This window comes from Stegastes partitus, unplaced genomic scaffold (genome assembly GCF_000690725.1).
Source record: "Stegastes partitus isolate 25-593 unplaced genomic scaffold, Stegastes_partitus-1.0.2 Scaffold690, whole genome shotgun sequence".
Classification (NCBI taxonomy): domain Eukaryota; kingdom Metazoa; phylum Chordata; class Actinopteri; family Pomacentridae; genus Stegastes; species Stegastes partitus.
Window position 1 is genome coordinate 225,061 of NW_007578421.1, and position 24,768 is coordinate 249,828.

Below are 24,768 nucleotides of genomic sequence, written 5' to 3' on the forward strand. Positions count from 1 at the left end.
GCTCCTACAAAGAATGCAGTTTAAAGGCAGATGGTTTAGCTTAGCTGACCCAGAGGCTACATCCGTCTTTTATGCTACAACTTGTGAAGTCAGTGCAACACATGAAATTAAGCAGGTGGTTACGCCTACCATCAATGGGCCATACACTCACATTTATTTAGGAAAGGTTCAAAAACGGCAGAATAATTTTAATAATGTTTAAACGGCTGGCCAACAGATGAGGAGGGTAATTACAGGGGAGCAGCCAGGAAAGATGGAGTTGTTGACAGGTTTTGTATTAGTGTAATTTCTGCTATAAGTGTACCAAGCGGCTGGTTTTAGCATGCTAATGGTACAATTGTTGTGTAATTTGCTTAACTAGATAACGTGAGTTGAAATTCTTATGGCGAATGCATTAAAGTTATATCAGAATATGAATATTAAACTCCAAAAACATGTTTTATTTGACAGATGGAAAAACATTTCTACCAGAGGTAGCGCGGACTCATAGAAGCTAATGGAACAGCAGATAGCGTCGAGGTGACATTAGGACTTCGGCTCTCTACAAGAGTTTTCCTGAACGATAACGCACAATTCAGTGTAACATTATGATATTTTGCTGAGGAAAAAAAAAAAAAAGACACTTTTTTTCTTTAAACCAGTGCTTCAATGGGTCGTTTCCTTTCGCTAAACTCAGTAACCTCACCGCTAGAAATGCTAAAGGGAAAATATCTTACACAGTGATAGAAAATAAATTAAAAAAAATATTTATATAAAAATAATCTCTTACAAAATATATTCTATCAGCCAACATTAAGGGCAATTTATGTCTGGAAGCTTGCGTTTGCTCCTGGCGGATAGCTTGAAGAGTCAATATGGCTGCTCGGGTTCACAAACTCCAGAACTTTCCAGACAACTAGCAGCAAACTGGAGGGGGGAGTGGGACAGAAACAAGAAGAAAACAATACTATCATACCAAGCCCAGGATCAGTAGTTTAATGTTCTTCTGCTGGGCTTAACGCAAAAGAGCTGCAGGGTCTATAATGTGCCATTCACTCCTGTTCAGTTCTGTTTCAGTTTTCAGCTCCAGTGTTTAAATTGTCTTAAAAAAAAGAAAAAAGAAAAAAAAAACTAAGTCCTTTAAGCTTTTAAGTGCACTTGATTTGAAAACCAGGCATCTTGACCAACTTACCACTTTACCAGATTAATGAATTGACAGTGACTTTTCAAAACGATCAGTAGTTTTTTCATTCAATAAATTATTAGTCTACAAAAAAAAAAAAAAAAACTATTACGGTGTGAGGTGAGTTATGCCAGTAGACCAGTATGTCCCGCAAAGAAGTTAAGCATGCGGCAAATAAATGGCGCTCGACTTGAAACGTAAAAAATAACATTTATGAGCCTACAGGTGGAGTCCAGTGTCTAGTCAGATGTCCATTGGCATCATTATAATCAACACAAATTGGATGATGCAGTTATGATTGCTGTCATGCCAACTCAGTGAGGCGCTCCCTCCACAGCCACAGAGAAAAACCCTCGTCGTGAATCACATTAACGACGCGCTCGTGCAGACACAGTCCAGTCTTGCCGTGCGTCTAAAGAACGGTCCAATAAATATCTCTATTTACAGGTATACACCTCTGTCCTCTCGCTGCAGGTGTTGCACTTGACGTAGCAGCACCACAGGAACTTGCAATTGCACTGCCAAACGCGCGAGTACTGGTGCGTGTTATATCCCCGACCGCAGCACATCAGGTCGCAGCTGTTGGGCTGCTGAGCCGTTTTGTTGCACAGACGTCCCTGCGTCCCCATGCTGCCGGTCAGGGGGTCGGCCTCGCAGTAGTTGGGCGACCTCTCGATGTAGACCAGCTCCGTGTCCATGGGCTTGCGGTAGGAGTGGGGCTTTTTGATCTTCAGGAAGGTGGGGCGCTTGTTGCGGCTGGCTCGCACTGGTTCCACGTGAATGGCCTGGTTGTACTTGTCTTTGAGGATGTATCCCAGCTGACGGAACTTGGGGAGCGTCGTCCAGCACGTCTTGGTGGTGCAGGATCCGGAGACGCCGTGACACTTGCACTCCAGACGCATGCCCTTCTCCAGGACCTAGAATATTGAGGAAAAGCTCAGATGAAGCAAGGGACTGAAAAGTGTGCAACTGATTAATACCTTCATCCCAATAAAAGAAGTGTGTGGATGTCTTTTTTTTTTAAATTTTGCACAATTTCAGCAGTCGGTTGTCGTCTTTCCAAATTGAGCAGGTGGGGAACATATGAGTTCCCCTAAATACTCAACATATTGCATGAACAGTCCAACAGGTTGAGACAAAAGTTTTCTAGCATTCCAGATGAATGTAAGCATTCCAGGGATCTCAGAGCTGCTACAGTATGTCACCCTATGGCTAGTAGCTATGCATGTGCCATTCTTTTACAAGTCAGGATGAGCTTCAAAACACACTCGTGGAAGATATGTACTCATACATGAAATATCTGCAGGCCCTTGAAAAGTCTTTAAAACATTCAGTTGTCTTAAAAAGGTGTGGGGTATTTTTTTCCTGTCTTGCCATAAACAGATTAACTATAGATGTGTCTATATGTGGTTGTGTGCTGTCAGGAGATTCACCGATAAACTAGAAAACTGTGTTACGAGAAGTTTTTAAATTCTGTTCTGAGGATCAGTCAGACCCAACAAACTATTGGTTTTCCATCAATCTTTGATCTGATGACCATCAAAAGGGTATTGCACGCTGCATTCTGTGAGTTGGTTCAAATGTCCATGAAAACCTCACATGTATTTTAAGCCCTGCAGAAACCCCGGATACAAAAGTAGACAAACTCTAACGTTCTGCATGTCCTGTTATGTGGAGGGGATGTGGCAAGCATCGATGCTACGGGACCAAGTCGATGTCACAACTCTGAAGACATGACAGCACTTGTTTTTCTGTGGTACTGCAGGTAACAACATTAACAACAACATGCAGTTGAAAGTACAGGTGGAACAACTAGTCGGCTTTAGCTTGTGAAAAAAACATACCAAGAATCGTGCATGGACTTAGTTTTTGTTTGCAAAGCTGCCAAAATGCAAACAGTGTCACAGAGCCTTCTGGACAAAAACAAACTAACTTAGCTAAGCAGTTGAAACACTGACACCCAGGTCTGTATGTGGAATTCATTTAATTTGATTGATTGGTACTTAGAATTACATTGGTGGGCCCCCCTATAGCTCACCTGGTAGAGCGGGTGGCCCATGAACAGGGGCTGTAGTTCCCCGATGCAGCGGTCGTGAGTTCGAATCCCGCTCACGACCCTTTGCTGCAGGTCTGTCCCCATTCTTCTCCCCCCTTTCCTGTCTCTCTCTACTACTCTAAATAAAGGCAAAGGCCAAAAAAATATATTTTTAAAAAAAAAAAAAGAATTACATTGGTAATTGGTACCAACTGACAAATCTCTAATGGCCGACATCTTTAAAACTTCTGAAATCGGATGGCATATTTCAAGAATGACAAAGTTCCTGTAGCACCAATATTATAAGCAACCAAGTGTGAAAGTTACAAACACAGTATCCAATAAAAAATGTCCAAAAGAGCATCTTTGATTGCATGCAGACGATGCCTGTATGTGTTAGGGATTTCCATTCACCCATCACTATTCGGTAAAGTATTGAGACTATATGAAATAACTAGGGAGTGGTGAATGAATGCACTTGTACTATGGGTGCATCCCAATACTCATACTACCATAATATGTAGCACGCCAAAAAAAGATTTGCTATGGTCCAGTAAAAACGTCAAAAACACCACAATGTCCAACTACATCATGTCATAGAATTCAAGTCTAGGATGGCCAACAATCCTCTGGACAGCGGAAGATGCATTACATGTGGTGCAGTGTTGGAAATACACACCCTTGTGGATGCTTATGAAAGGCTGGCTATGACTTTTTAAAGGATATGGCAAGTAGTAAAGATTGGTGTTCCAATGCAGTTATAGTGGACATAGCACAGGACCTCTGGAGAAATTAGGACTTCCTAATGTGTTTGAGCATCATTGATGGAAATCATGTACACATTAAAGCTCCTCTATAGTCCTGCAACAACTACTTAAACTACAACTCTATTAATGAAATATAAAGATATGGATGACAAAGAAATTCCTTGTTTTAAGCGTCATCGGTGCAAACAGAGTCTGTGTTGTCACATATTTGGAGCTGTACGTGGATGACCATTAAGTCAGCTCTGACGGACTTGGGTAATTTCGTCATGCATACCTTTGCGTATCCTTACATACACAGCAAAGATGAATCTGCTTTTAGGCTGAGATCATGGTACAACAGGCATGACGGACTGTAGAGCAACAAAGCATACTGGAGGTATGAGAACTTTGTAAAACAAAGGTAACTTCAGTTAAGTAATGTCATTGGTTGGCAATGTCAGGTACAACAAATATGTATTCAAAAAAAAAAGATATGAGGCCAAATGGCAGTAACTGGATGTACAGACTGAGGATTAAAGTCTATCACAGACTGCATGACTGATGGGTTTTCAGCACCAACGTTGTCATTTCCAAATCAGATTTAAAATCGTCTCATTAGTCGTTCTAAAAAGATTCATGCATCTGTCGTCATCTGTTGTAGTTTTATTATTCTGACCAGCTTTACTATGGACAACAACAATGGGTAAACTGGCAGCGTGTCCACAAAACTGTGATGAATGGAGACAGAGGTTGGATTAGTTTACGAGTTCCTGTGGTGACTGAAGAGACAGTTTGGTTTGTCACCACATGGGGACATTTATAGCGAGCAGACGGGCAGACAGTGGTGAAAAGCCTTTTCACGGTTTAGGAGTGGGACCTTTCGGCTGTGTCTGGCAACGCGGCCGGGGCATTCTCTGTGCGCCTCAGGCTGAATGACATCAGCTTACCCTCCTTCCTCCTCCCTGAGTGGGAACCCTTGCTGGCATTAGAGAAGCCTCACCCTGCTTTTTAATTATTCCACTCCGATGTGGCCTCAGACTTTCTGGAGTCTCGTAGGGTAATTGTCAAAAGCCTTGGATGCATACAGCTTAGTGTGGTCATGCCCCCGAGACCCGACAAACATTTAATTCATGGAGTTCACTGAAGTGAAATCCCACTGAAGCTACCATTGTTTGTCTAGCAGAACCCCTGTAAGCCTCCCGTGGCACCTTTACACTGTTGTTTATTCTTCTCAAGAAATTTGAAGGTTGGCACTCGAAACACACAGACTGACATCATCTCCAATTAAACATGAAAGCGTTGCAACAATAATTACAGAGGTATCAGTTTAGTAAGTGTATATTAAGAGATTCACACACTGTATCACATTGTGACTGATGCCAGACCTCAAATATGAAGCCTCGTCCAGAGAGGCTTCACGGTTTTACATGCACAGCCCTCTGAAAACAACATTTTAGGGATATTCCTCTGACGGAAAGATGTGCACACCGAGAAAATCTGGAAAAAGACAGAAGATATTTTTGAGTCTGTCAAACAGAAATCACATCTAGGAAGGAAGGGCTCTGCAGGACTTCATACTTCATCTTGACTACAAGGAAATTATGGTTTTCATCATCACCATGTACAAGCTGACGCCATGATCTGATGATATGCATGACATCAAACAGGACTTGATTGACTTTGACTGCATCACTCTGTTGGTTTTTACTATAATTATGGGTTTATTCGTTACAATGCAAGAAAATTGTGAACAATTTACCCGTTTTTACTAGACCAGACGAACCAAAAGAGTCCTCAGAGATGTTTGCAGCTCCGTGAAGCTGCACTAAGGCACAGCTCACACATTCATAATGATATTTAGAAGATGTAATATTCACCATGCTGCATTTACAGATGGTGGACAAGTCATAGTTTCATCTTGAGGAGGACATGAATATCTGGACTTGTGATCCATTTCCATCCAAACTTTACTCAGAACGACTAAAGTCAGTCTTCTGGTGGTGCCAGATTTAAAGGCAGCGTCTCTCCAAATTCAGCCAGGATTCATTTATCCCAGAGCCATCACATTTCTACGAAGCTTAACAACGATCTGTCTGGAACAGAGGAACAATGCTTCCAACCACTGACCAGCAACATGGTGAAATTTTTTTTTAAAAAAGGTATATGCACCACATTCTCACATTTAAAAGCAGATATTTGGCCCATTTGGTTAATCCACGAGCTAATTCACTTATTCACTGTTGTGGATGTTTATGAGCTTACAGAAGCAGATACATCCTTGAACATGGGGCAAAAACACTAAATATCCAAATTGTAATCATCTGTTCAAATCCAAAAATTTACAGTGAATGCATGTATCAGACTAAGATACATTGTGTGTTGTGTTTCAGCAGTGAATTGGTTAAAAAAAAAAAAAGAGCTTCAACTACTGCTGTCCTACTGGTTTGTTCTGTTGAAGGTTTTAGTTTAAATGGATAAAATCAACCCATCATTCAACACTCATTGGTCCCTAATGATGAAGTGAAAACAGGTTTTTATACATTTAATCAAAAAACAAAATATTACGATGCTTTGCTGTGGCTCTTGTTGTGTTCAGGTTCATTATTTTTGCTTTATTTATCCTTCAGATGTGGCTAACGTTTGGTTACCTGCTGCAAATTGAGTGGATTATTCAGTTTACAAAGACTTGTGTTTGCAAGACTTAACAATTCACACTGTATGTCACAATTCTGTAGACCTCTACAATTAAACTGTGGTGAAGCACAAGTCAGGGCAACGGTATAAAACTATTTCCGAAAGCTTTTAGTGTTCCTTGGAGGCAGGAGCCATCTCAGCAGCACTAAACCAGTCAGGCCTTTATGGTAGAGCGACTAGGAGGATGCCACTGGAGTAAAAGGCATGACAGTCTGCCAAATGACATTTAAAAATCCCAACGGTGAAGCACGGTAGTGGCAGCATCATTCTATGAGGGTGATTCCCAGCAGCAGGGATAAAGAGACTGGCTAACACTGAATGAGGAGACCTGAAACTGGGGTCACGGTTCATCCTTCAGCGCCACAATGAGACGTAGCATAAAGCCAAGGCAATGCTTTCATGCTCAGGACAGCGGAGGATTCGGTTGCTCTTTCAATCGATGCTCTCCTGTAGGGCCATTTTGAGGATATCCCTGCAATTTCTATTGATCTGTCATTTGGCTCCCTACGTCTGTCTGCTGGAAAACAACATCAGAGTCTGGATAATGCTCTCCCAGAGGGTCATGCTCTGTGCTTCACCCCAGTGTTCATCTCGTCAGACACACAGAATTTCTAGACTCAGTTTTCTCGAACTGACTTTAGGAACTTACACTGACCACAACCAGTGGCTGCTGATTATATATTTTTTATAATCTTACAAAAACTAATAAGCTGATTGGACATCTATATATCTGATGATATGAAAATCTGCTGTGCTGAAAGCCAAATTATTTGATTTATTGAAAAAATTATATAGATTTTTATATAGTGGCAGAAAATCAATCAGTAACTACTGTGAAAATCAATTAATTATTTTAGTGCATTCTTTAAAAAAAAAACAACTTCCCAACATTAACCATTTAAAGCTTCTCGTGTTTTTATTTGCTGCTTTTCGTTGCCTGACTTCAAAAGAAATATTCTGGGCTGATGGTTGAAGAACAACAATGTTCAAACACATTTATTTTGTTGTTGTGTGTTTTTGTTGTTGTTGTTTTTTGTTCTATTTTTACTTGAGACTGTCATGCTTGATTTTTGATATTTTATTGTCTGGACCCCAAGAAGACTAGCTGACTTCTTGGCGTCAACTAATGGGGATCCTTTTAAATAAACAAATAAATAAACAAAGGCAATAAATCATTTTGTGCTTTGCAAAAACTGCTCTAGGAACCGTACACGAAATAAATTAATATTTTAATATCACTTTTTATCTCTATATCTTAAATCTCATCATATAAATATTGCTTTCTTGTGAATCGCGCAACTAGTAGCCTGTTTTTATTTTGCTGTATCTTTTTTCCGGAAACGGGGCAAAAAAAAAAAAAAAATAATTTCAAAAAACGCAAAACCCAGAACAATTTGTTTGCAAGATCAACACATTCAAAGCTACAAATTATGAACATTTTGTACATTTAAAAACTCAATATCAATTTTTCTACATCTACTAGAATCTGTGCAATATTAATCCTTCCCTATCAGTATTTTAACTCATGAAAGAATCTGTGATCTACCACTGATATGTACAATATTGTTATTTCCATCCAGAGGAGTTTGGACTATCTAAAGTAGTACTTATGTATGTTTTTATTTATTTGTCTTTTTTAACTAAATGCTTGCATGATCCTCATTGCTGTTGTAACACTGCAAATTTCCCCACAGTGGGATTAATAAAGGCGTATCATATCGTATCGTATCGTATCGTATCGTATCGCATCGTATCGTATCGTATCGTATCGTATCGTACTATTCCACAGACATTTCTGCAAACAACTTGGTCACCAATAAAACGCCAAAGCAGGTAGTTCCTTTCTAATATCAGTGCATGGACGACATACAAGCGAGCCTGCCAACAAAGAAACAACAACATATACGATTTCCATTCCCACTGTGTCTTCCTGCCATTTTTGATATGTTACTACAGATAACCGTCAGGGAAAGTTTTGAGTCTGAACTTTGCCACCCAACAACCAGAAGTCAAACTGCTTTCAGAAGTTATCAACGACTACAAAGCAACAACACACGATCCCCATACAACACCATTATAAAAGAGACCTCTGTAAAACTGCTGAAACCATGAAACAAGGTTGGTTTCTAACAGGAATATTTAATCCTTGGAAATGTTAGTTTTGTAATCTCTCCCCAGAGTCTAGAAAAGTTGTACTTTCATGACATCATCATAATAAAAAGCCTTCTCCGTTGTACACCCATAGAATAAAGTCGGCAAAGCAAAGCTATTGTTGTGTTTGTTTTTCAGATTTATACATCAAAACACTCAGTTTGGAACAGCTCTGTTGTCAGGGGAGAAAAAAAAGCAGCTCGTCTGTATGGAAGGCCAAAACAGAAAGAAAAAGATCAGCTTACGAATGTACTTAGTTCATAGCTATGAGTACTGAGCTAGTCTGTGGGTGTGAATCTGCATGTGTCAACTAATAAGGCAATGATCTGCAATGTTGCATCTGATATCAGTCATGGTATTCTAGCATGTCTGTCTGAGTAACCAGTAGCATGGATTCAGTGGTGTGAGGCTGCCCATGCTGCAGCCGTCCCTGGTACTCTACCCAAAACTGATCCCCGGAGTTAAGGTAATGAAAGAAAAGGTTGAATCAATGAATGAATCATCTCTAAAATCAATAGCAACCTCTCCGCTTTGAGGTAGTTCTTACACTGTGCACAGCAGTGTGTGTAATGCACAGGTGTCTGGCTACTTCCTAACTTGTCTGGGTTGTCTTTACAGCGTGCATGCTTATTATCAGATCTGTTCCAGCCACGCTCCCTCTGCTTGTTTGTTAGTTTGTGCACTTTTTTTGCATTATCTTAGCACTTCACATCCCTCAGAATCTCCTGCATGATTAGTGACGTCCTCCACAAACATACCTTGCGTCCCACTTCATTGTTGTGTAAATTCATGAGAGTCCTGGCGTTCTGCTTGATCTCCCGCGCGTCCACAAACACCTTAGAGAAACCCAGGCCGTAGTGGATGTCCGCCGAGCAGCCGCCCCACTTCCAGCCCTCGTCCTGGTTGTAGAAACCCTGCTTGTCCTTGTCGCAGCCGCAGCCGCTCAGGCTCCCCTGGGTGCAGGCCGCCGTGACTGCATGGGCGACCCCGGCAGCTATGATAGCGTAGGTGAACGCAGCCTCCTTGCTGCCTGCGATAAAGAGAAAAGACATTTTTTAACCACAATCACAGACAACAGGATTCAGTATTTCAGACACTGTCAAGCCTCCTTACATACCTGGCATAGCTGCCTCAAACCAAGTCATGAAATACATGAGCCAAGTCAAGTCCAATTCATTAATCAAGCTCTGTTTGAGCAGATAACCCTCAGGAGGAAGCTCCGCATGGTGGAGAAAATGTAATAGAATAGTTTGAATCAAAGGATCAAGTTTTATTGCATTTATGATAAGTTTTGATCAGATTCGTTCGCGGGTCTTTACAACATTTCTTTGTTTCACCAAACTCATGTCAATCCGCTGAACACACACGAACGGTACGTCTGCATTTTTGAAACCATTCCGTGGGAGATATAAGATTAAATGTTTAGGCATCAGTTCTGGCTCTTGTCCCAGCTGCCGTCACACTGGGATCCACCCTGCGGAGGTGAATCTGAGAGGCATGCACAGCCTCCCTACATGGATGGATTTCCACTCCATAAATCTGAGCGTTTCAGCTCAACTGCAGTTTTTTAATTAAAATGGAGATAATTCCAGTTGGAGCGCACACGGACAGAATACAGAAACCACCAATTAAGTCAACATGTTTAACTATTAAACCTCCGTGGAGACCTTCCAGACGTTCAAGGTCAAAGCTTCTGAGCTGCTGTTTTCGTGATTCTTTGTTCTGCCGCGACGCTCACTCGACTTCCTCCGAAACCCAGCAGCATCACGGCTTTACATTTGCGAGATATTTTCAATGGTATGATCTGCGAGAAAAGAAGAAGCGAGCACTCACGCTGATTTCCTTCAAGCAGCCAACTTAGTGGGTGGGGAGGATACTTGATCCTGATGCCAAAACACTGTACACTGCTGCATCACTGCCAACAACAATCCCAAATTTATGTATTCTGTCAGTTATCAGCGTTCCAGTCTGCTGAAATAAAACAATGGATTCACACAGAGTCTGTGCAGGGCAGCCGGACCCGAGTACTCGACCTGGAACCCAGCCCCGCGACTCATCCGAAACTCGGATAAAATTAGGATTCTGTGACGCAGAAACGTTTGCGACGATCTTCTCTCGCTGCCTGAATTTGACGATGAAAAGTGCAGCTCAGCCCCGAAGCGCCGGACTAAAACCATTCTACATAAAGCGTCTCTTGCCAAAGCTGCAGAACCTGGAGGTAAATTTGTAAACCTAGAAGAAAGTACTTGTCTGAACTTGAAGCTTTTGGGAAGAGAGGGGGAGGCGGTATTTTATGAACATACATGAAGGCGGTTGAGCTGAGAGTGGATAAAACAGAGCATGTAGGTATGTTGCAGCTGTTGACTGTGTGCATCAGATCAGACTGTGTGTGTTGGTAAAGTGTATTTCTTGCAGCTACAAAACCATTTCAGCATGAAGCCACGGGTGTACAGCAACAGAGACGGGAGCTTCTAATCCTTAATGACACCCAAAGTGAAAAATGACACCCGGGCTTTTTGCATGTGTGTCTCTGAGATGACGGGGTGAACTTAAAGGACAAGACAGCGGAAAACCGGCCTGTTTAAAAAATTATTTTTCCGCAGCGCCGTCTCGGGAGCGAGCATCGCCTGCAGCCTTATTCCACACACAGGATCAAATCTGAGGCTTATTTTCCCACCGAAAGCAGATGCAACCGAGCCGGGGCTTCAGACCCGCAGACATCTGTCCCGGTGTCAGAGGTCGAGTACCTCGGAGGAATGTCTGCTCGGACTGTTTTCGGACAATTTGGAGCAATTTTCCCTGCGTCTGCTGGAACGCCACCGCAAACATGCTAAACTTAATGCACGAGACGATAAATAGAAAAACATGTAGTAACAGTGAGAACGCTTTTGTTAATTTAAAAGAATCCCACGAGCTCTGGAACGAAGGGAATCAAGACATGTTGGCATGTTTGAGCTGATTTCTTTATGGCACTTTAGAGGCACACTGTAGCCTAATAATCTAATAGTATAATAGTAATATGATAATAAGGAGGTAGGTTAGTTGACCTCCTGCATCAGATTTAAGTGGAATTAAACCATTTGAACCAGACAGTAGCTTCGTCACACCCCCTCATGGAATAATATCTGCAGTTTTAAGTGACATAAAAACAAAAAGTTGCTCGAGTCAGCGTGTTGTCCTGGCGCTTGCACAGCTACGTACCCACTTTGAGCTCTTTCCCGAACACGGTTCTCTCTCCGAGGGCCGAGCAGTTCCAGCGTCCGTGCCTGAACTGAAACTGACACTCATTGATCCCCATCTGAACTCCCTCCCCGATCACGATGATGGCGTCGGGTCGGCTCTGGCAGATAGTCCTCTGACGGGGGGCCAAGCCGGGGATTTTGTTGCAGATGATGCTCGCTCCCAGCGCGACCACCGTGGACAGACCCCTGCAGCGGAGGCGAAAGGTTAAAATATGGCATTTTTTACTGGCGGAGGGTTCTGCAGGTGTACAGACACTTGATCACTTGGTCTTGGCTTTTGGCACATCTACACTACTGCAGGTGTTCTGTGAAGATCCACACATGCACTCAGAAAAAAACAAGAGTGGTTCTTCACAGTGATGCAACAAAAAAAACTTTTCTTCAATCAGTGCCTCAAAGAAGCGAGAATAAATGTCTAGTTTAGGCACTATGAACGGTCCTCCAGAGAACTTTAGCAAAGATAACAGGACTTGATTGATCATTGTCAAGCAAAAAAAGGTCAAACATAAGAAGTTGCAGCATTTCTGGGTCCAACATTTAATATTTTAGGTTCTGTACTGTCCAATTTTTATGATTTGGGAAGCTGTGATTTCAATTCTCAATTAACAAAGTGACATTTACTCAAGTTTTTTAACTCGCTGGATGATTTCTGCAACACAAAATGGAAAAAAAAAGCTTTAGCTCCTCCAGCTGCAACAGTAACATCACAGCTACATATTAATGCATCAATCAATCAAACTTCCAAAGAATTTTAGCAAAAAAAAAAAAGCTCTTGAAGCATTTTCCAGTTATTTGTGGCTGTTGGTTCTATTTTGATAACAGGACTGTTTAAGCAAAAAACAGAAAAAAAATCAAATGTAAGTAGTTGCAGCATTTCTGCACCTTTTTAATGAGAACACATGTAATATTTTGGATTCTGTGCTGCCTGACAGAACAATTGGTGCCATTTCTGGGGGTGAATGTGGGAAGCGGTGATGGGCATCTTTCACTGTTTTAGCAACCAAGTGATAAATAAATCAAATCTGTACATAAAAAATTGAGAAAATAACTCTAACTTTATGCTGTTACCTGCCACAGAAAGAAAAACTGATAAGGCCAATAAAAGATACTTGATAGAAAAGAAGCATCATATGAATAAAGAATTAGTGAGGAAGCTTCAGAAAGAAAAAAAAAAGAATATACAGTTTAAGTTTTAGGAGGCTCTCCTGACTTTTCAATCCAGCAGCAGTGCATTGCAGATTTTTTGGTGTTTATTTTCTACTTCCAGTCACTCACCCGATTTTCAGATACACTATTCCAAGGCAGAGGAAAAAATGGAAAATCCAGCGGCGTGTCTTCCTGCTCATGGTGCTCAGCCCGGCCAGAGGAGGGTGGGGGGGGGGGGGGGAGGGTGGAGGATTTGAACGCTCCTCAAGCAGCTTTTATTTCTCCTGCCGGGTCCCGCAGAGCGTCCAGGTGCTCCGAGCTGCAGACGAGGTTAAACTCCAGAGTTTGTGGAAGTGGACTGATTTCATTTGTGGCGCCGGTGGGAGCCCGCGGGGGAGCATCGGGGCTGTTGCGTTCAGGTGAAGCGGCTCTTGCTCCTCACTGGTCGGGAGGCTGAGTGCGTTGTGCGTCCGTGTGAGAGAGTGTGTGAGTGAGTGAGAGGGAGTGAGAGAGTGAGTCTACCTTTTTCTCTCTCAGGGCGTGTTCTGCGGAGGACACACACTCCTCAGCCTGCAGGTACACGCTCTCGGCTCATGCGTGTGCGACACAACGCGGTGGGAGAAGCCGCGGATCCTGGAGGACATGTCGGCTCGTCCTGCTGCAGAGGACAGACTGACGGACCAGTGACACTTTCTTTCTTTTTTTTTTTTTTTAAATAAATTTCCATCAATAAACGCTCCTCCCACTGGTTCTCTCTTCGCTTGGTTTTAACCCCGTTGTACATTCACAGAGACGCGCTTTGCTTGTTTTGCGTCTTTTCTTGCTGTGAAGTTTAGAGACGGGTCGCGGGTTCGAGTCCCGCCATGGACATAAATTATAGTTGTTGTAAATAATATGTATGTAATCGTGCATAACACAACAACAAACACCTCCTTATTTATAACGTGTCTCTGTTGTTTTCACTGATTTTTTTTTATTATAATGTCTTGCCTAGCTCACTTTGCACGTTCTGTATGTGACAAATTAGCGCCACTTTTAGCTGTTTTGTGCAGCACTGTGGGCCTGTTGCGTCATTTTTAGTTGTGTCTCTTGTATTTGTTTTATGTCTTTATTCGTTTTGCATCAGTCTCTTAGTAGTCTTTCTGCAAGTCAGAGTTTTTGCATCATTTTTGTGGTGTTTGGTGTCATTTTGTGCCACTTTTTATTGATAGTCTTTGGAGGTGGTTGTTGTGTTGCACGTGTCTGTTTGTTTGTGACACTTTGCAGCCTTTGTTTGTTGGTAGTTCTCATGCATTTATTCACAACTGTTTGTTTTTGTGATCTTTTTGCATGCAAACAAAAAAAAAAGTAAGTCTGCACGTTTGTGTGTCTTTTGTTTGTTTTGCATCAGTTTGGTTCTGTTTGTGGTTGTTTTGTCTCTCATTGTTGCAACATTTTATTTATTTGTCTATTTGCACGCGTCTCTGATGTATTTATGTTGGTATTGGTTTTGTGGTCTTTTTGCATCGTGTTTGAACATTGTGTGTCTTTGTGTTTGTTTTGCATCTGTTTACAGTTGTTTGTATCTCTGCAGTCATTTTGTGTTGCTTAGCGGTTATTTTTTTGTTGATAGTCGTTTTGCATCAGTTTGTGGCCGTTTTGTGTCACTGTGGTGACTTTAATTGTAGTTGTGTGTCTTGTTTTATTTATTTTGCATCTGTTTACATCTCTGTTGTCATTTTACACATATTAGCAGTAATCGTGTGTTCTTTTCCTTTTCTGCCATATTGTTGTGTCTTTACAGTTTTAAGTCTTTTTAGGCAAATGAAGGCTTCCAGAGATTTCAAACACAAGCTCAGTCCATTCAGTGGCTCTTTCATGTCCCTCACACATCTTCATTTTAATTCTCAGTTAACAAACTGGCGTCACACCAGTGGTGGAAACGTACAGTTGTGCATTTACACATGCTTTGAACTTGTATGAATTCTGCAAGGGACGAGGAAACACTCGTTTTAAATACAAAAAAACTGCTCTAATTAGCTTCAGCTCATCCAGATGCAACCGTTAAATCAGAAACATATTAATTCATCAATAAAAACATGAATTTAGAACCACTTTTTAACCACTATGAATGATAAAATGTCCAGTATTTCTCCATTAAAAACAATACATTTTCTTCAAATGACAGAGGGCTCCTCTGTCCAGACCTCATTCTGCAGATTGAATCTCAAACACACCAGTAACACCGACTACATTGCTCTTTTGAGTCAACCTGGACTGTCAGCATTTTAAATTCTGTACACCTTTTACTAGTAATAGAACATTTACAACTTGTGGCTTACCCTAATTTAAGTCTTGTGAACAGAAAGTCTGGCAAACATCATCAAGGTAAAGACTTAAAACAGCTACAGGCTAATTACAATGGAACATATTAGCTTCATGGTGCAGAAATCAAAGCAGCGGCTGAAAAAAAAAAAAATCTTACCAACTGATTTTATATCATAAATTCTTTATTTAATATCAGTCTGACCCAACAACAACCCATCTATGACATAACAGCTGCAGAGACTCATTGTTTAGGATCAGATCAGACGTACTCGTTCACATTTCTGAGCGGTGAAGGATTCCCGGCGGTGCTGTGTGGATGGATTGGGCTGTCAAAGGACTTGAACACCATCTGCTGGCACAACTCTGGAACTATGACCTGATGTGAATGAGCCAGTTTAGGGGACATAGCTTGTAGCTGCTGCTTCCAAGTTGGCATCAAGACGCACATTTAAAAATAAACATAATGGAAAAATGCACGTACTTAGGGATTTACAAGCAAGTTTGCTGGTTGCATTAGAAAAACGGCAACTTTCTAACTACACTATGAGGCCATTCTGTCAGCATCAGGACCACATTTCATTCACACCTTTGCTTTGAATATCTTTTTACTTCAAATCCAAGTATTCATATTTGTGGTACTGATGCTGAGGGACTTCCTCGAGCTCCGGACGTTCATAGTTCAGGATGGTGCTGTTAATCTATTCGTCCACAACTGTTTTAAATTAGATCAGATGCTATTAGAAAGCTCAAGGAGAACAACGATGACAAAATGTAAGGAAAAGCAATCAGACATCAGAGAAAACAACCAAATACATGTGATTTCAGTAAATGCATCTTTTTTATAGGTGTGGAAATATAGCAGAAGATCAGCCTTTAGTGAAGTGACGCAGCGTCACTGAAGCTCTTTGAAAAATGACCAGAAATTGAAGAGATTCCACTCCTCGGGGAAGGCAATAGATTGTATAGTTATCTCCTAAACAGGGCAAAATCACTACCCTAAAACTATACAATCTACTACCTCACTCCGCGTGAGCTGCTGGATCCATTAAAACTCTGAAGAAAAAGAAGAAGAAGAAGAAGGTCTCCAGAATAGGCGCCGCTGAGATGTCTGTGTGGCACTTTGAGAAAGACAGTAGGTTGAATAGTTATCTCCCAGTGCGGGTGTGACCCTAAAACTATACAACCTACTACCTCATCCCACAGTGCAAACAAGGGCGCTTCAGGAGGACGACGATGACGCTCCAAAACCCAGGAAACTCAGCAGCAGACCTTCTGTGACGTGGCTGAGGCCTGTGGAGAGAGACAGATGGACGGTGAGGAATCGGGGTCCACGCTGACATCACAACACCTGAGGCTGAAATGAACCACCGAAGCTGTTCAGCGTCCAGTTAACAGAGTGGAACAACACGACTGAGCAGTGAACGGTGTGTCCACTACTGATGGGCCCTAAAATGAGTCAGTTCTGCTGTAGATCACACTGTAGAGCCGAGTGCAGCTTGAAAGAAAGTCTTGTTTTAGTATCAGTACCTCTATCTGAATATTAAACTGGCACTGGTATGAAAACATTTGGATGGTATCCAGCTCTGGTCTCAGTCTTCTTCCAAGGGAACCGTTGTCAGGACTTGTCCTAACTGGAGTCTGAGCCAACAAGAACTGACCCCGAAATACAGTTTTATTGGAATAAGGACGCAGATGGCGACTTATAGTATGTTGCAGACTGAGACAAAGAACAAACCGTCCCTCCACAGCACCGACAACAGAAAGTGAGCTGGAGGCTCCTCTGCACCGCTTGATGTTGATATGAGGGATGCAAAATGTAAACAACTTTCCTGACGCCGTGCCAATTTAACATCAATAATTGATATATCTTTTTTTTTTTAAATAATAAATAAATCACAACCAGTGCACATTTTTCCATGAAAAATCTAATTTTCCATGTTGAAACTATTTTAAATCACAGACACGACATTCACCACCAGTTTGGCTCCGTTTCATTGGCCATGCAGCTGCAGGAACACAGTCGCAGTAAACGTGGGTTTATATGCTGGTCACAGGAGTCTGTCACAGTGCCATGTTGCGAGCCAAACCTCAATTTTCTTGGTTACACAAACACCAAACATCCCTCCTCCATGATGTAGACACAAGCATTCCTATGGTTCTATGCGTTGCCAACATTGCCAGTAGTCCGAGCAGCCACCTCCTCAGGTCTGGACAGTACCACACACAGCAAACGAGCTGCAGTCGTCCATATCACTTTACAGTGAGAGGCTCCACCTGCTGGTGCAGCCAGGTACTACAGCTTAGATACTAGACGCATCCTTCATCTTCTGCCCTGTTGGTTTTTTTTTTGTTTGTTTGTTTTTTAACAGTTACATTACCAACGACGGTCTTTTACCAAAAAACATGATGGAGGTTAAAGCTGCAAAATCGAACCGTTCACTTCAAGTTCAATAACACGGACAGCAGCCAGCAGCGCAGACACTGTGCTGCAGACGGCAAACTCAACGTTCTGTTGAACTAACAATTAGGGACCGACTAATAAGGATTTTTAAAAAGCCAGTGTTGATTATTGGTAATCAAGAGCAGCTGGAAACCAATATATATTAAACATTAACATCATGTGATAGCGGGGCACTTGTCATTAATAACTAGGTTGCGTCATTAAAAAGGATCACCACTACTAAATTTATACATGAAACTTTCATTAATATGGATGATAATTACTACACCTAAGTACAATAGAAAAAGGAGTGAATATGTCAGAACACTCTTCTGTTGAGATTGAACAGTTTCTCCTCTTAAGTTCTGTCTCCTGTTCTGTTTTCACTTTTATTGTTACTAAAGTGAACATTTTAAAAGCATTATTTCTTTTTCTTTCCAGACGGTTTCAGGGTAATCTCCGTGTAGTTTAGCAATTGTGGTCATGGCTTGTGCTTCTTCTTCGAGAAAGACACGTCTGTCCGAACACAATGTTAGTTGAACTTACTTCAGGTAGACATTACAGTCCTCCAAACAGCCACAGACTAAAGAGGCACACCAAACCTCATCGTGATTACCGTAGGGCAGCACCAGCAGCACAATAGTTACACCACGTTTTAACACCATCAGCTGAACTACTGGAGCGTTTGCGACGTTTAATACGGCTTCAGTAACGTCTGCTACTTCACCACTCCAAACACAGCTCCGTGAATTCACCTCTGCAAATGAACTCGTCTGTCCCTCTGTGTAAACAATAGCCGTCATTGATTGACTGTCATGACGTGTAACCAATCAGGTGCTAGTGTGGGCAGGACACTGCTTGAGAGCACGCAGTCACTACAAAGAGAGAGCCGGCTGCATCAGAGCACAAGTAGCACATTTAATTTACTGAATAAGAATCGGTCAACAAAATGCCAGATGTCAGCCGTTAATCATGGTGAACAGAGATTTTTGGATGTCTGGTCCAAGCAGTTTCATTCAAAGTCTATTTATGCCGACGTACTCACAGATGTTCTCCCATAAAAACGTGAAAGCCCCAGTTCCACTTTAGCAGCATTAACCCTTAAAGCTGCAGACGCTGTGTGATGGGCTAATTCACGCTACAGCCCTTAATTGGGGTTCCTGCAGCTGAACCCTTTAACTTCTCTGCTCACATGGACCTCATAGTGTATGCTGAAGCCAATCTCCTGTTCAGGTTGTCCACTGACAATCCTGATAAAGGTTCAAACAACGTGGTTGTGCCCTCCTCAGAGTTTTACGGAGCATTACTGGCATTTGTGTCATATTTTCTCTGCCACAGTGAGCCAGACACAGCGAGTATCGTTGAAAATGAGACAGTTATTAAATGTCAAAAAAACACTTACAGAAAAAAATATCTGATGTACTAAAACTCCTAATTTCTCCTGTTCAGTCTGGCTGGTAACTACATAGCTTATCAAAACAATCATAAAGACAAGAGAGTCGGAGTTAGTGGTTGACACTACAAACTCAACAAACCCGTCTTCATTTGTCTCAACTTCAAAAAGGTTCATCTGCAACTTTTACTCAGACTCCAGCTGACCAGGGTGTTCTGCCTCCACTAAAATCAAGAGGGTCTCTGCTAACATCAGTAGTAAATATGACAAACCATAAGGCCAGTGAAGTTAGAGGGAAAACAAGCAGTGGTACTACGGAACACATTGTCACAGGCCACCATCTGGTATTATTAGAACTGAAAGGGAAAATATCTTATTTCAGTGTTTTTGACGGATGACAATTTGATTTGTAATTTCAAAAAAGTCAAGCTTAAGCAAAAGTTGAATTTAAAACATGATGGGCCGCTATCACATGAAATACTATCAAAACCGTCACTGTCACACAAAGCGGAAGACAAGAATATGAAAAACCACTGACAGTACAGTGTTTAGACGTGCTGCAAAATGTCCGAGGCCACTGGTCTTATGTTACTTAAACCAGCCCGACTCACCAGATGCCAACTGTGGGTACAGACTTGGCATCGGCCAAGCGTTTCACACGACTTTGCCTATTCTTCCGCCATCGGCCTGTTCCAGTTTGAAAATTCCCCACCACATTTCAGGAAATGAGAACAACCTTAGAGAAGCAACCTGCCACGAGAAATTTCAAGATTTGCTGAGGATTTTGATTGGCAGTAATTCAGCCCTACTTTTTTTTTTTCTGATGTTTTTGCAAATAAGCTATTCTAATGACAGTGCTTATCGTCTCCATCACCATTTTGTAGGAACGCTGTAGCTGCATCCTTGGCTTTCAGAAAGACAAACAAGCCAGAGTGTTTCTTCCCTTGATAATGAGGTGCAGTCAGACCATTCTGCACTGCATAACTAGCTTGCTATGCAGGACTAGTTGATCCACAGGGTGCACTCTTAACCACACAGTATACATCAGTTAATGGGCAGCATAAACAATGCCTGAAAGTTTCACTTTTCTTGAATTCAACAAAAAGTAATTAATACAGTAGTTTTATTATTTAATAGCCACACCGCTTATGGCTTCATTAATGAACTGTTCAGCCCTATTTGTATTTTTATCAAAAAAACTGCTATATACTCTCAAATTTGGACACCAATCATGACTTAAGTCAGTTGACCAATCATTCTAACTTGATAATTAAGGTTTAAATGTATACTTATGAAAGGCTTCAATCAGACAACACTAATAAATTGTAATTCTTTTATTATAAAGAATTACTTCCAGATAGTTTTGTCTTGGTCCACACCTGAATTTCCTCTAAGCCCCAAGGACAAACACAGGTGCAGGGCTGCTGTGATCAGTCGACATAAATGACAGCATCAATGCTCAAAATGTGTCTCCATCAATATTCTGAGGCGGCGTACTTTTTAAAACTTCTGCATTTTTCAATATCATAATTGTTTGATCGTGACGGCAATGTCATTTTTAGCTCCGGTCATAGGACAGCTGCACTCCGAGCTACAGCTTTAGACAATGCAGAGTCCCACTCAGGTAAATGTAACAGCTCTCAAAGTCTCGAGGCTTTGAGAAGATGCCAGTACTTCAAACGATGAAAGAATTAAAAAGGTGGTTCGTACACTGTGCTGGGTTTCGAGTGCACGCCACGGCAGCGAAACGAAATGCACAAACACCTGAAGAGAAGCACAAAAGAGGCACTTCACAGCTGTTTGCCTCTCTGAAAACGGCTGAATCCCTGATAAAGCTAGAATTTTACATTTGCGTATTTTTCTGTTGTCAGACGTGAGGTGAGCCACTACCAAAAGTCAGACAGCAACTATACAACAAGAAGAAAAGCTGCTTTAGCGGGTCCGTGCTTTTTCCACTTCTGTAATTCCCAAAAAGAGGCTTACATTTTCTTTTCGAGCTGCACTGCTTCTGGAAATAGTGAACCATGTTTTCTATTTATTCTTTATCATCTTGGAGCTTTCTAGTTTAAACCTTCATTATAGCACTTTAATACATGTTAACCTTGATTTCTATTTCTTACTGTGCTGCATTACACGATGACACACAGTTAAAGTAAAATGCACTTCAGTCAAATAGTCGATTAATCGGCGAGATATTAATCGAGAGGAAATTAATCGTTAGTGGCATCCTTAATCTACACCCACATTTCCTTTAACCTCCCAAGCAGACATGGGTAATACCAAGGAAGCCTCTTGAAACTACAAAATTACTGTATTGCCAAAAAAAAAAAAAAACCCTCACAAAATACGATTAAGTGGCTTTCACACAGGCCTGCTCCGTCCAGTCGGTTCTACAGACTACAGCACACAGAACCAGCCTTTCTGCTTGACGGCTATAGTGGGACCTCTCCAATGGAAGCTAGCAGGCTAACTGTCAGCCAACGTGACTGGGCATTTAAGAACTACTACGTCTTAATTGGATATTTTCCCCTGTTAGGAAAGTCCTACAAGCTGCAGCTATTGAAGTACAGATATGTAAAGTGCTGTAATCGTCGCACCCCAGTCTGCTAGCTCCGTCCGTTAACCACTCCTTACAACCTGCTAGCTAACCCTGTCGAGCTAGCAGCTAGCTAGCAGCACGTTCCAGCATGGTTGTCCAGAAACGCAACGGTTTGAATTATAAAAGTGCAGCAGGCGGCTCATCGGCTCCAACATCACACCAGGTGTTGCTAGAAAGTAGAGCAAGAGAATACTAATCCCGACCGTGATATTTATAGGTTTAAAAAAATGTTGGATTAATACAATGTACCCACCTGTTTGCCATGTCGAAACGCTCCTCCACCCTCTCACGGCTCCTTCTTCTTCTTCTTCGTGGGCTTTTGTTTCTCTTTTTCTTCTTCTTCTTCTTCTGCTTCTTCTTCTTCTTCTTCTTCTTCTTCTTCGTCTTCTTCTTCTTCTTCTTCTTCTTCTTCGAGGTGTTTACGGCAGCATCCTCAGCGTTACTTTGCCGCCACCTTCTGGAGTTAATTTACTCCTACAACGTTGTAGACGCCACCGACAGTCCTTCATTTTAAAAATAAGTGAAATATTTGTAATTAAAGAACTTTTGTTGGCGCTAAAGAAATTTAAAAAAAAAAAAAACTCAGAAAAATAATATCTAAAAATTGTTCTTTTTATCTTTAAATGATTTATGTATTGATAATGTTTTGTGTTTTGATGCGATTTCTGATTATTTCCTCATGTCTGTTTATTTTCAATACATTTTTATTTTATTTAGTTATTTTTAAGACGTCAATATTATATATATTGATATAAGTTGCTGTCTGTGTTTTGGGCACTTGGTCTCTTTAAATACCCAAAATGTGTTTTATTGGGTTAAAATCAAGCAACAATCTGATTGTTCAGATCGGAGTTTCGATAAAGTCTTTTAAAATTACTTCAGAATCAATCGACCTTCTAGCTGTGAGGCCACGGTGCTAACCACTGAGACACCTGCAGCCCTCTGCACACTCAAAAACATAAGAATTAAAAAATCAGGTTTTTTGTTTTATTCCACAACGTTGGACGCAACGATATGAAAAGAATCTGAGCTCCTCATGTCCCAGTAGAACCGTAGACGTGTTGGTTCCAGTTCTTGACACTTCTATAAAATGAATAATGTGACACTGAGTCAACCAGCAGCAGGTTTAGTCCTTTAATGAAGATCAGTTCTGCTCGAGGTTCTGGTTTCGTTCAGCTGTGACTGCGAACATCAGAACAACTTTAAAACACACAAACAGAAAGACATCAAGTAAAAATCAGTGTTTTAGATCCACGTGTACACAGAGAAGTCTAAAGGCTCTCTAGTCCTGTTCCAGCCTCAGTGTCTGTCAGGCTCCCTTCTTTTGTCCATCATCTCCACAGCCAAGGCCTCCACTTCCTGCTGCACATCCAGCAGCAGACGTCTGTTCTCCTGAACGCCCGGCAGCTCCTCAGCTGCTCTCACAGCCATGAGCCCACGTCAGGCAGGTTCAGGCACAGATTCATCCTCAGAAACCTGCAGCAGAGAACGTTTCTACGGAAACATGCCGGCGACAGGTCCAGTCTGCAGGAACCGATGCATCCCAGCAGAACCCACAGTCTGTTTCCACGGAAAACCAGAGTTTTGTGAACTCAGGCTGAATAAGCGGCTGCAGCTCTGATCGGCATCTTTCACATTTATGACACATTTTAAAGACAAAGCAGCAGATTGATTCTCCCAGAAAATAATCCTCAGTGGAAGCAGCCATTAGCTGCAGCTCCACAATGAGCCTCCAACCAAATGCCACTCAGAAAAGCTCCAGTTTAAACCCAGTAAGAGAAGGTTCTGGTTTTTTGCTCTGGTTCGGTCGCCTCCAGCAGATCTTAGAATCAGATGACGCTCTGTCAGACGGGCTGTTATGTGACGTTCAGCTCTTCTAGAAACACGAGTTAAAAGACTTCCACAATTTGTAGCAGCAGCAGCGATTGAATGAAGCCTGATTAATGTCGACAGCAGAGATTCACTCGTTAGCGTTCATCAGTTTTAACCTTAAAGCTGCTGATCTTTGTTGACCACATACTTGTTAAAAACATACCTCAGATCAAACAGACGGTCAGACTGATCAGGTGATGAGTGTACAAGGTTAAGTTGAGTTTAAGCTGAGTTTAGGTTGAGTTTAGGCTAAGTTTAGGTTGAGTTTAGGCTTGGGGTTTGGAGCTCCTCGTCTGAAGCTTCTGTCACTGTTAAACTTTATTCAGACACATTTTACAGATAAAGTTAAACTAAACATTCTGAATGTGCTGCTGTAATTAAAAAACTCTGATTAAACCGATCATGAACTCTCGATCAAAGTCTTAACATTGAGACCTCAGTCCAGAAGCATCAAACCAGTGAGTCCGTGAGGAACCGTCAGTCTGTAGAACCTCAGCAAATCCTGAAGCTCTGAAGTATCTTCAGAGTGATCTGAGTTCATGATCACAGACTAAAATTAAACAGAAACGTGACTGATTGATTTTCTCTCAGATTATGAACAGTTCCTGTGAACGTCCTGCTTACTGACCAATCAGTCATCAGTCACTCATCCATCACTGAGTAATAGCTGATCAATACTGAATCAAACTCTCCCTGAAGTGTTTCATGTGAGACTCCAGCTGTTTCTGACTCAGATGCATTATGTGCTCGGTCCCCAGCAGGTCGGTGTCCTCAGGGACCCCGTCAACCAGCGGCCCGTCCTACACCTCCTTCTCCTCCTTGCTGTGGAAGGACGTCCGTCTGAGCTTCTCTTTGACTTTGACAAACTCTGGAGCTTTCAGGTTTTCCTCCTCCTGCTGCTGCTGCTGTTTCTCCTGCTGCAGAAAGAAGACACCAAACATGTGGACTCAGTCAGACTGAAGTAATCGAGTGCTGATGGTG

At 41.8% G+C, this 24,768-nt stretch overlaps 2 protein-coding genes across 3 annotated transcripts in view; both read right to left on the reverse strand.

Annotated features, from left to right (window-relative positions):
* Window positions 1–419: 419 nt before the first annotated feature.
* LOC103363782 (protein Wnt-7a) lies at window positions 420–15,889 on the reverse strand. The gene is made up of 4 exons (XM_008290678.1): window positions 15,753–15,889; window positions 11,990–12,216; window positions 9,547–9,818; window positions 420–2,079 (listed from the first exon to the last, which is right to left on the reverse strand). The coding sequence occupies exons 1-4, from the start codon at window positions 15,887–15,889 to the stop codon at window positions 1,600–1,602; spliced, it is 1,116 nt and encodes a 371-aa protein (XP_008288900.1). The 3' UTR covers window positions 420–1,599.
* Window positions 15,890–23,033: 7,144 nt separating this feature from the next.
* The window catches only part of LOC103363766 (protein FAM107B-like), an 18,556-nt gene continuing 16,821 nt past the window's right edge, over window positions 23,034–24,768 (reverse strand). For both annotated transcript variants that reach the window (XM_008290655.1, XM_008290656.1), the window contains one exon: window positions 23,034–24,704. In XM_008290655.1, coding sequence (XP_008288877.1) covers window positions 24,588–24,704 — 117 coding nt within the window. In that variant the 3' untranslated portion in view covers window positions 23,034–24,587. The remainder of the gene's footprint in view (window positions 24,705–24,768) is intronic.

Bases quoted from the DNA above. Each gene is read 5' to 3' on its own strand.
- LOC103363782 (XM_008290678.1), bottom strand. From the start codon at position 15,889: ATGTCCCCTAAACTGGCTCATTCACATCAGGTCATAGTTCCAGAGTTG. The intron at 12,217-15,752 runs GTACGTCTGATC...CCTCCGCTGCAG, and splicing joins CCGCTCAGAAATGTGAACGA to GGGTCTGTCCACGGTGGTCG. The intron at 9,819-11,989 runs GTACGTAGCTGT...TCTTTATCGCAG, and splicing joins CGGGAAAGAGCTCAAAGTGG to GCAGCAAGGAGGCTGCGTTC.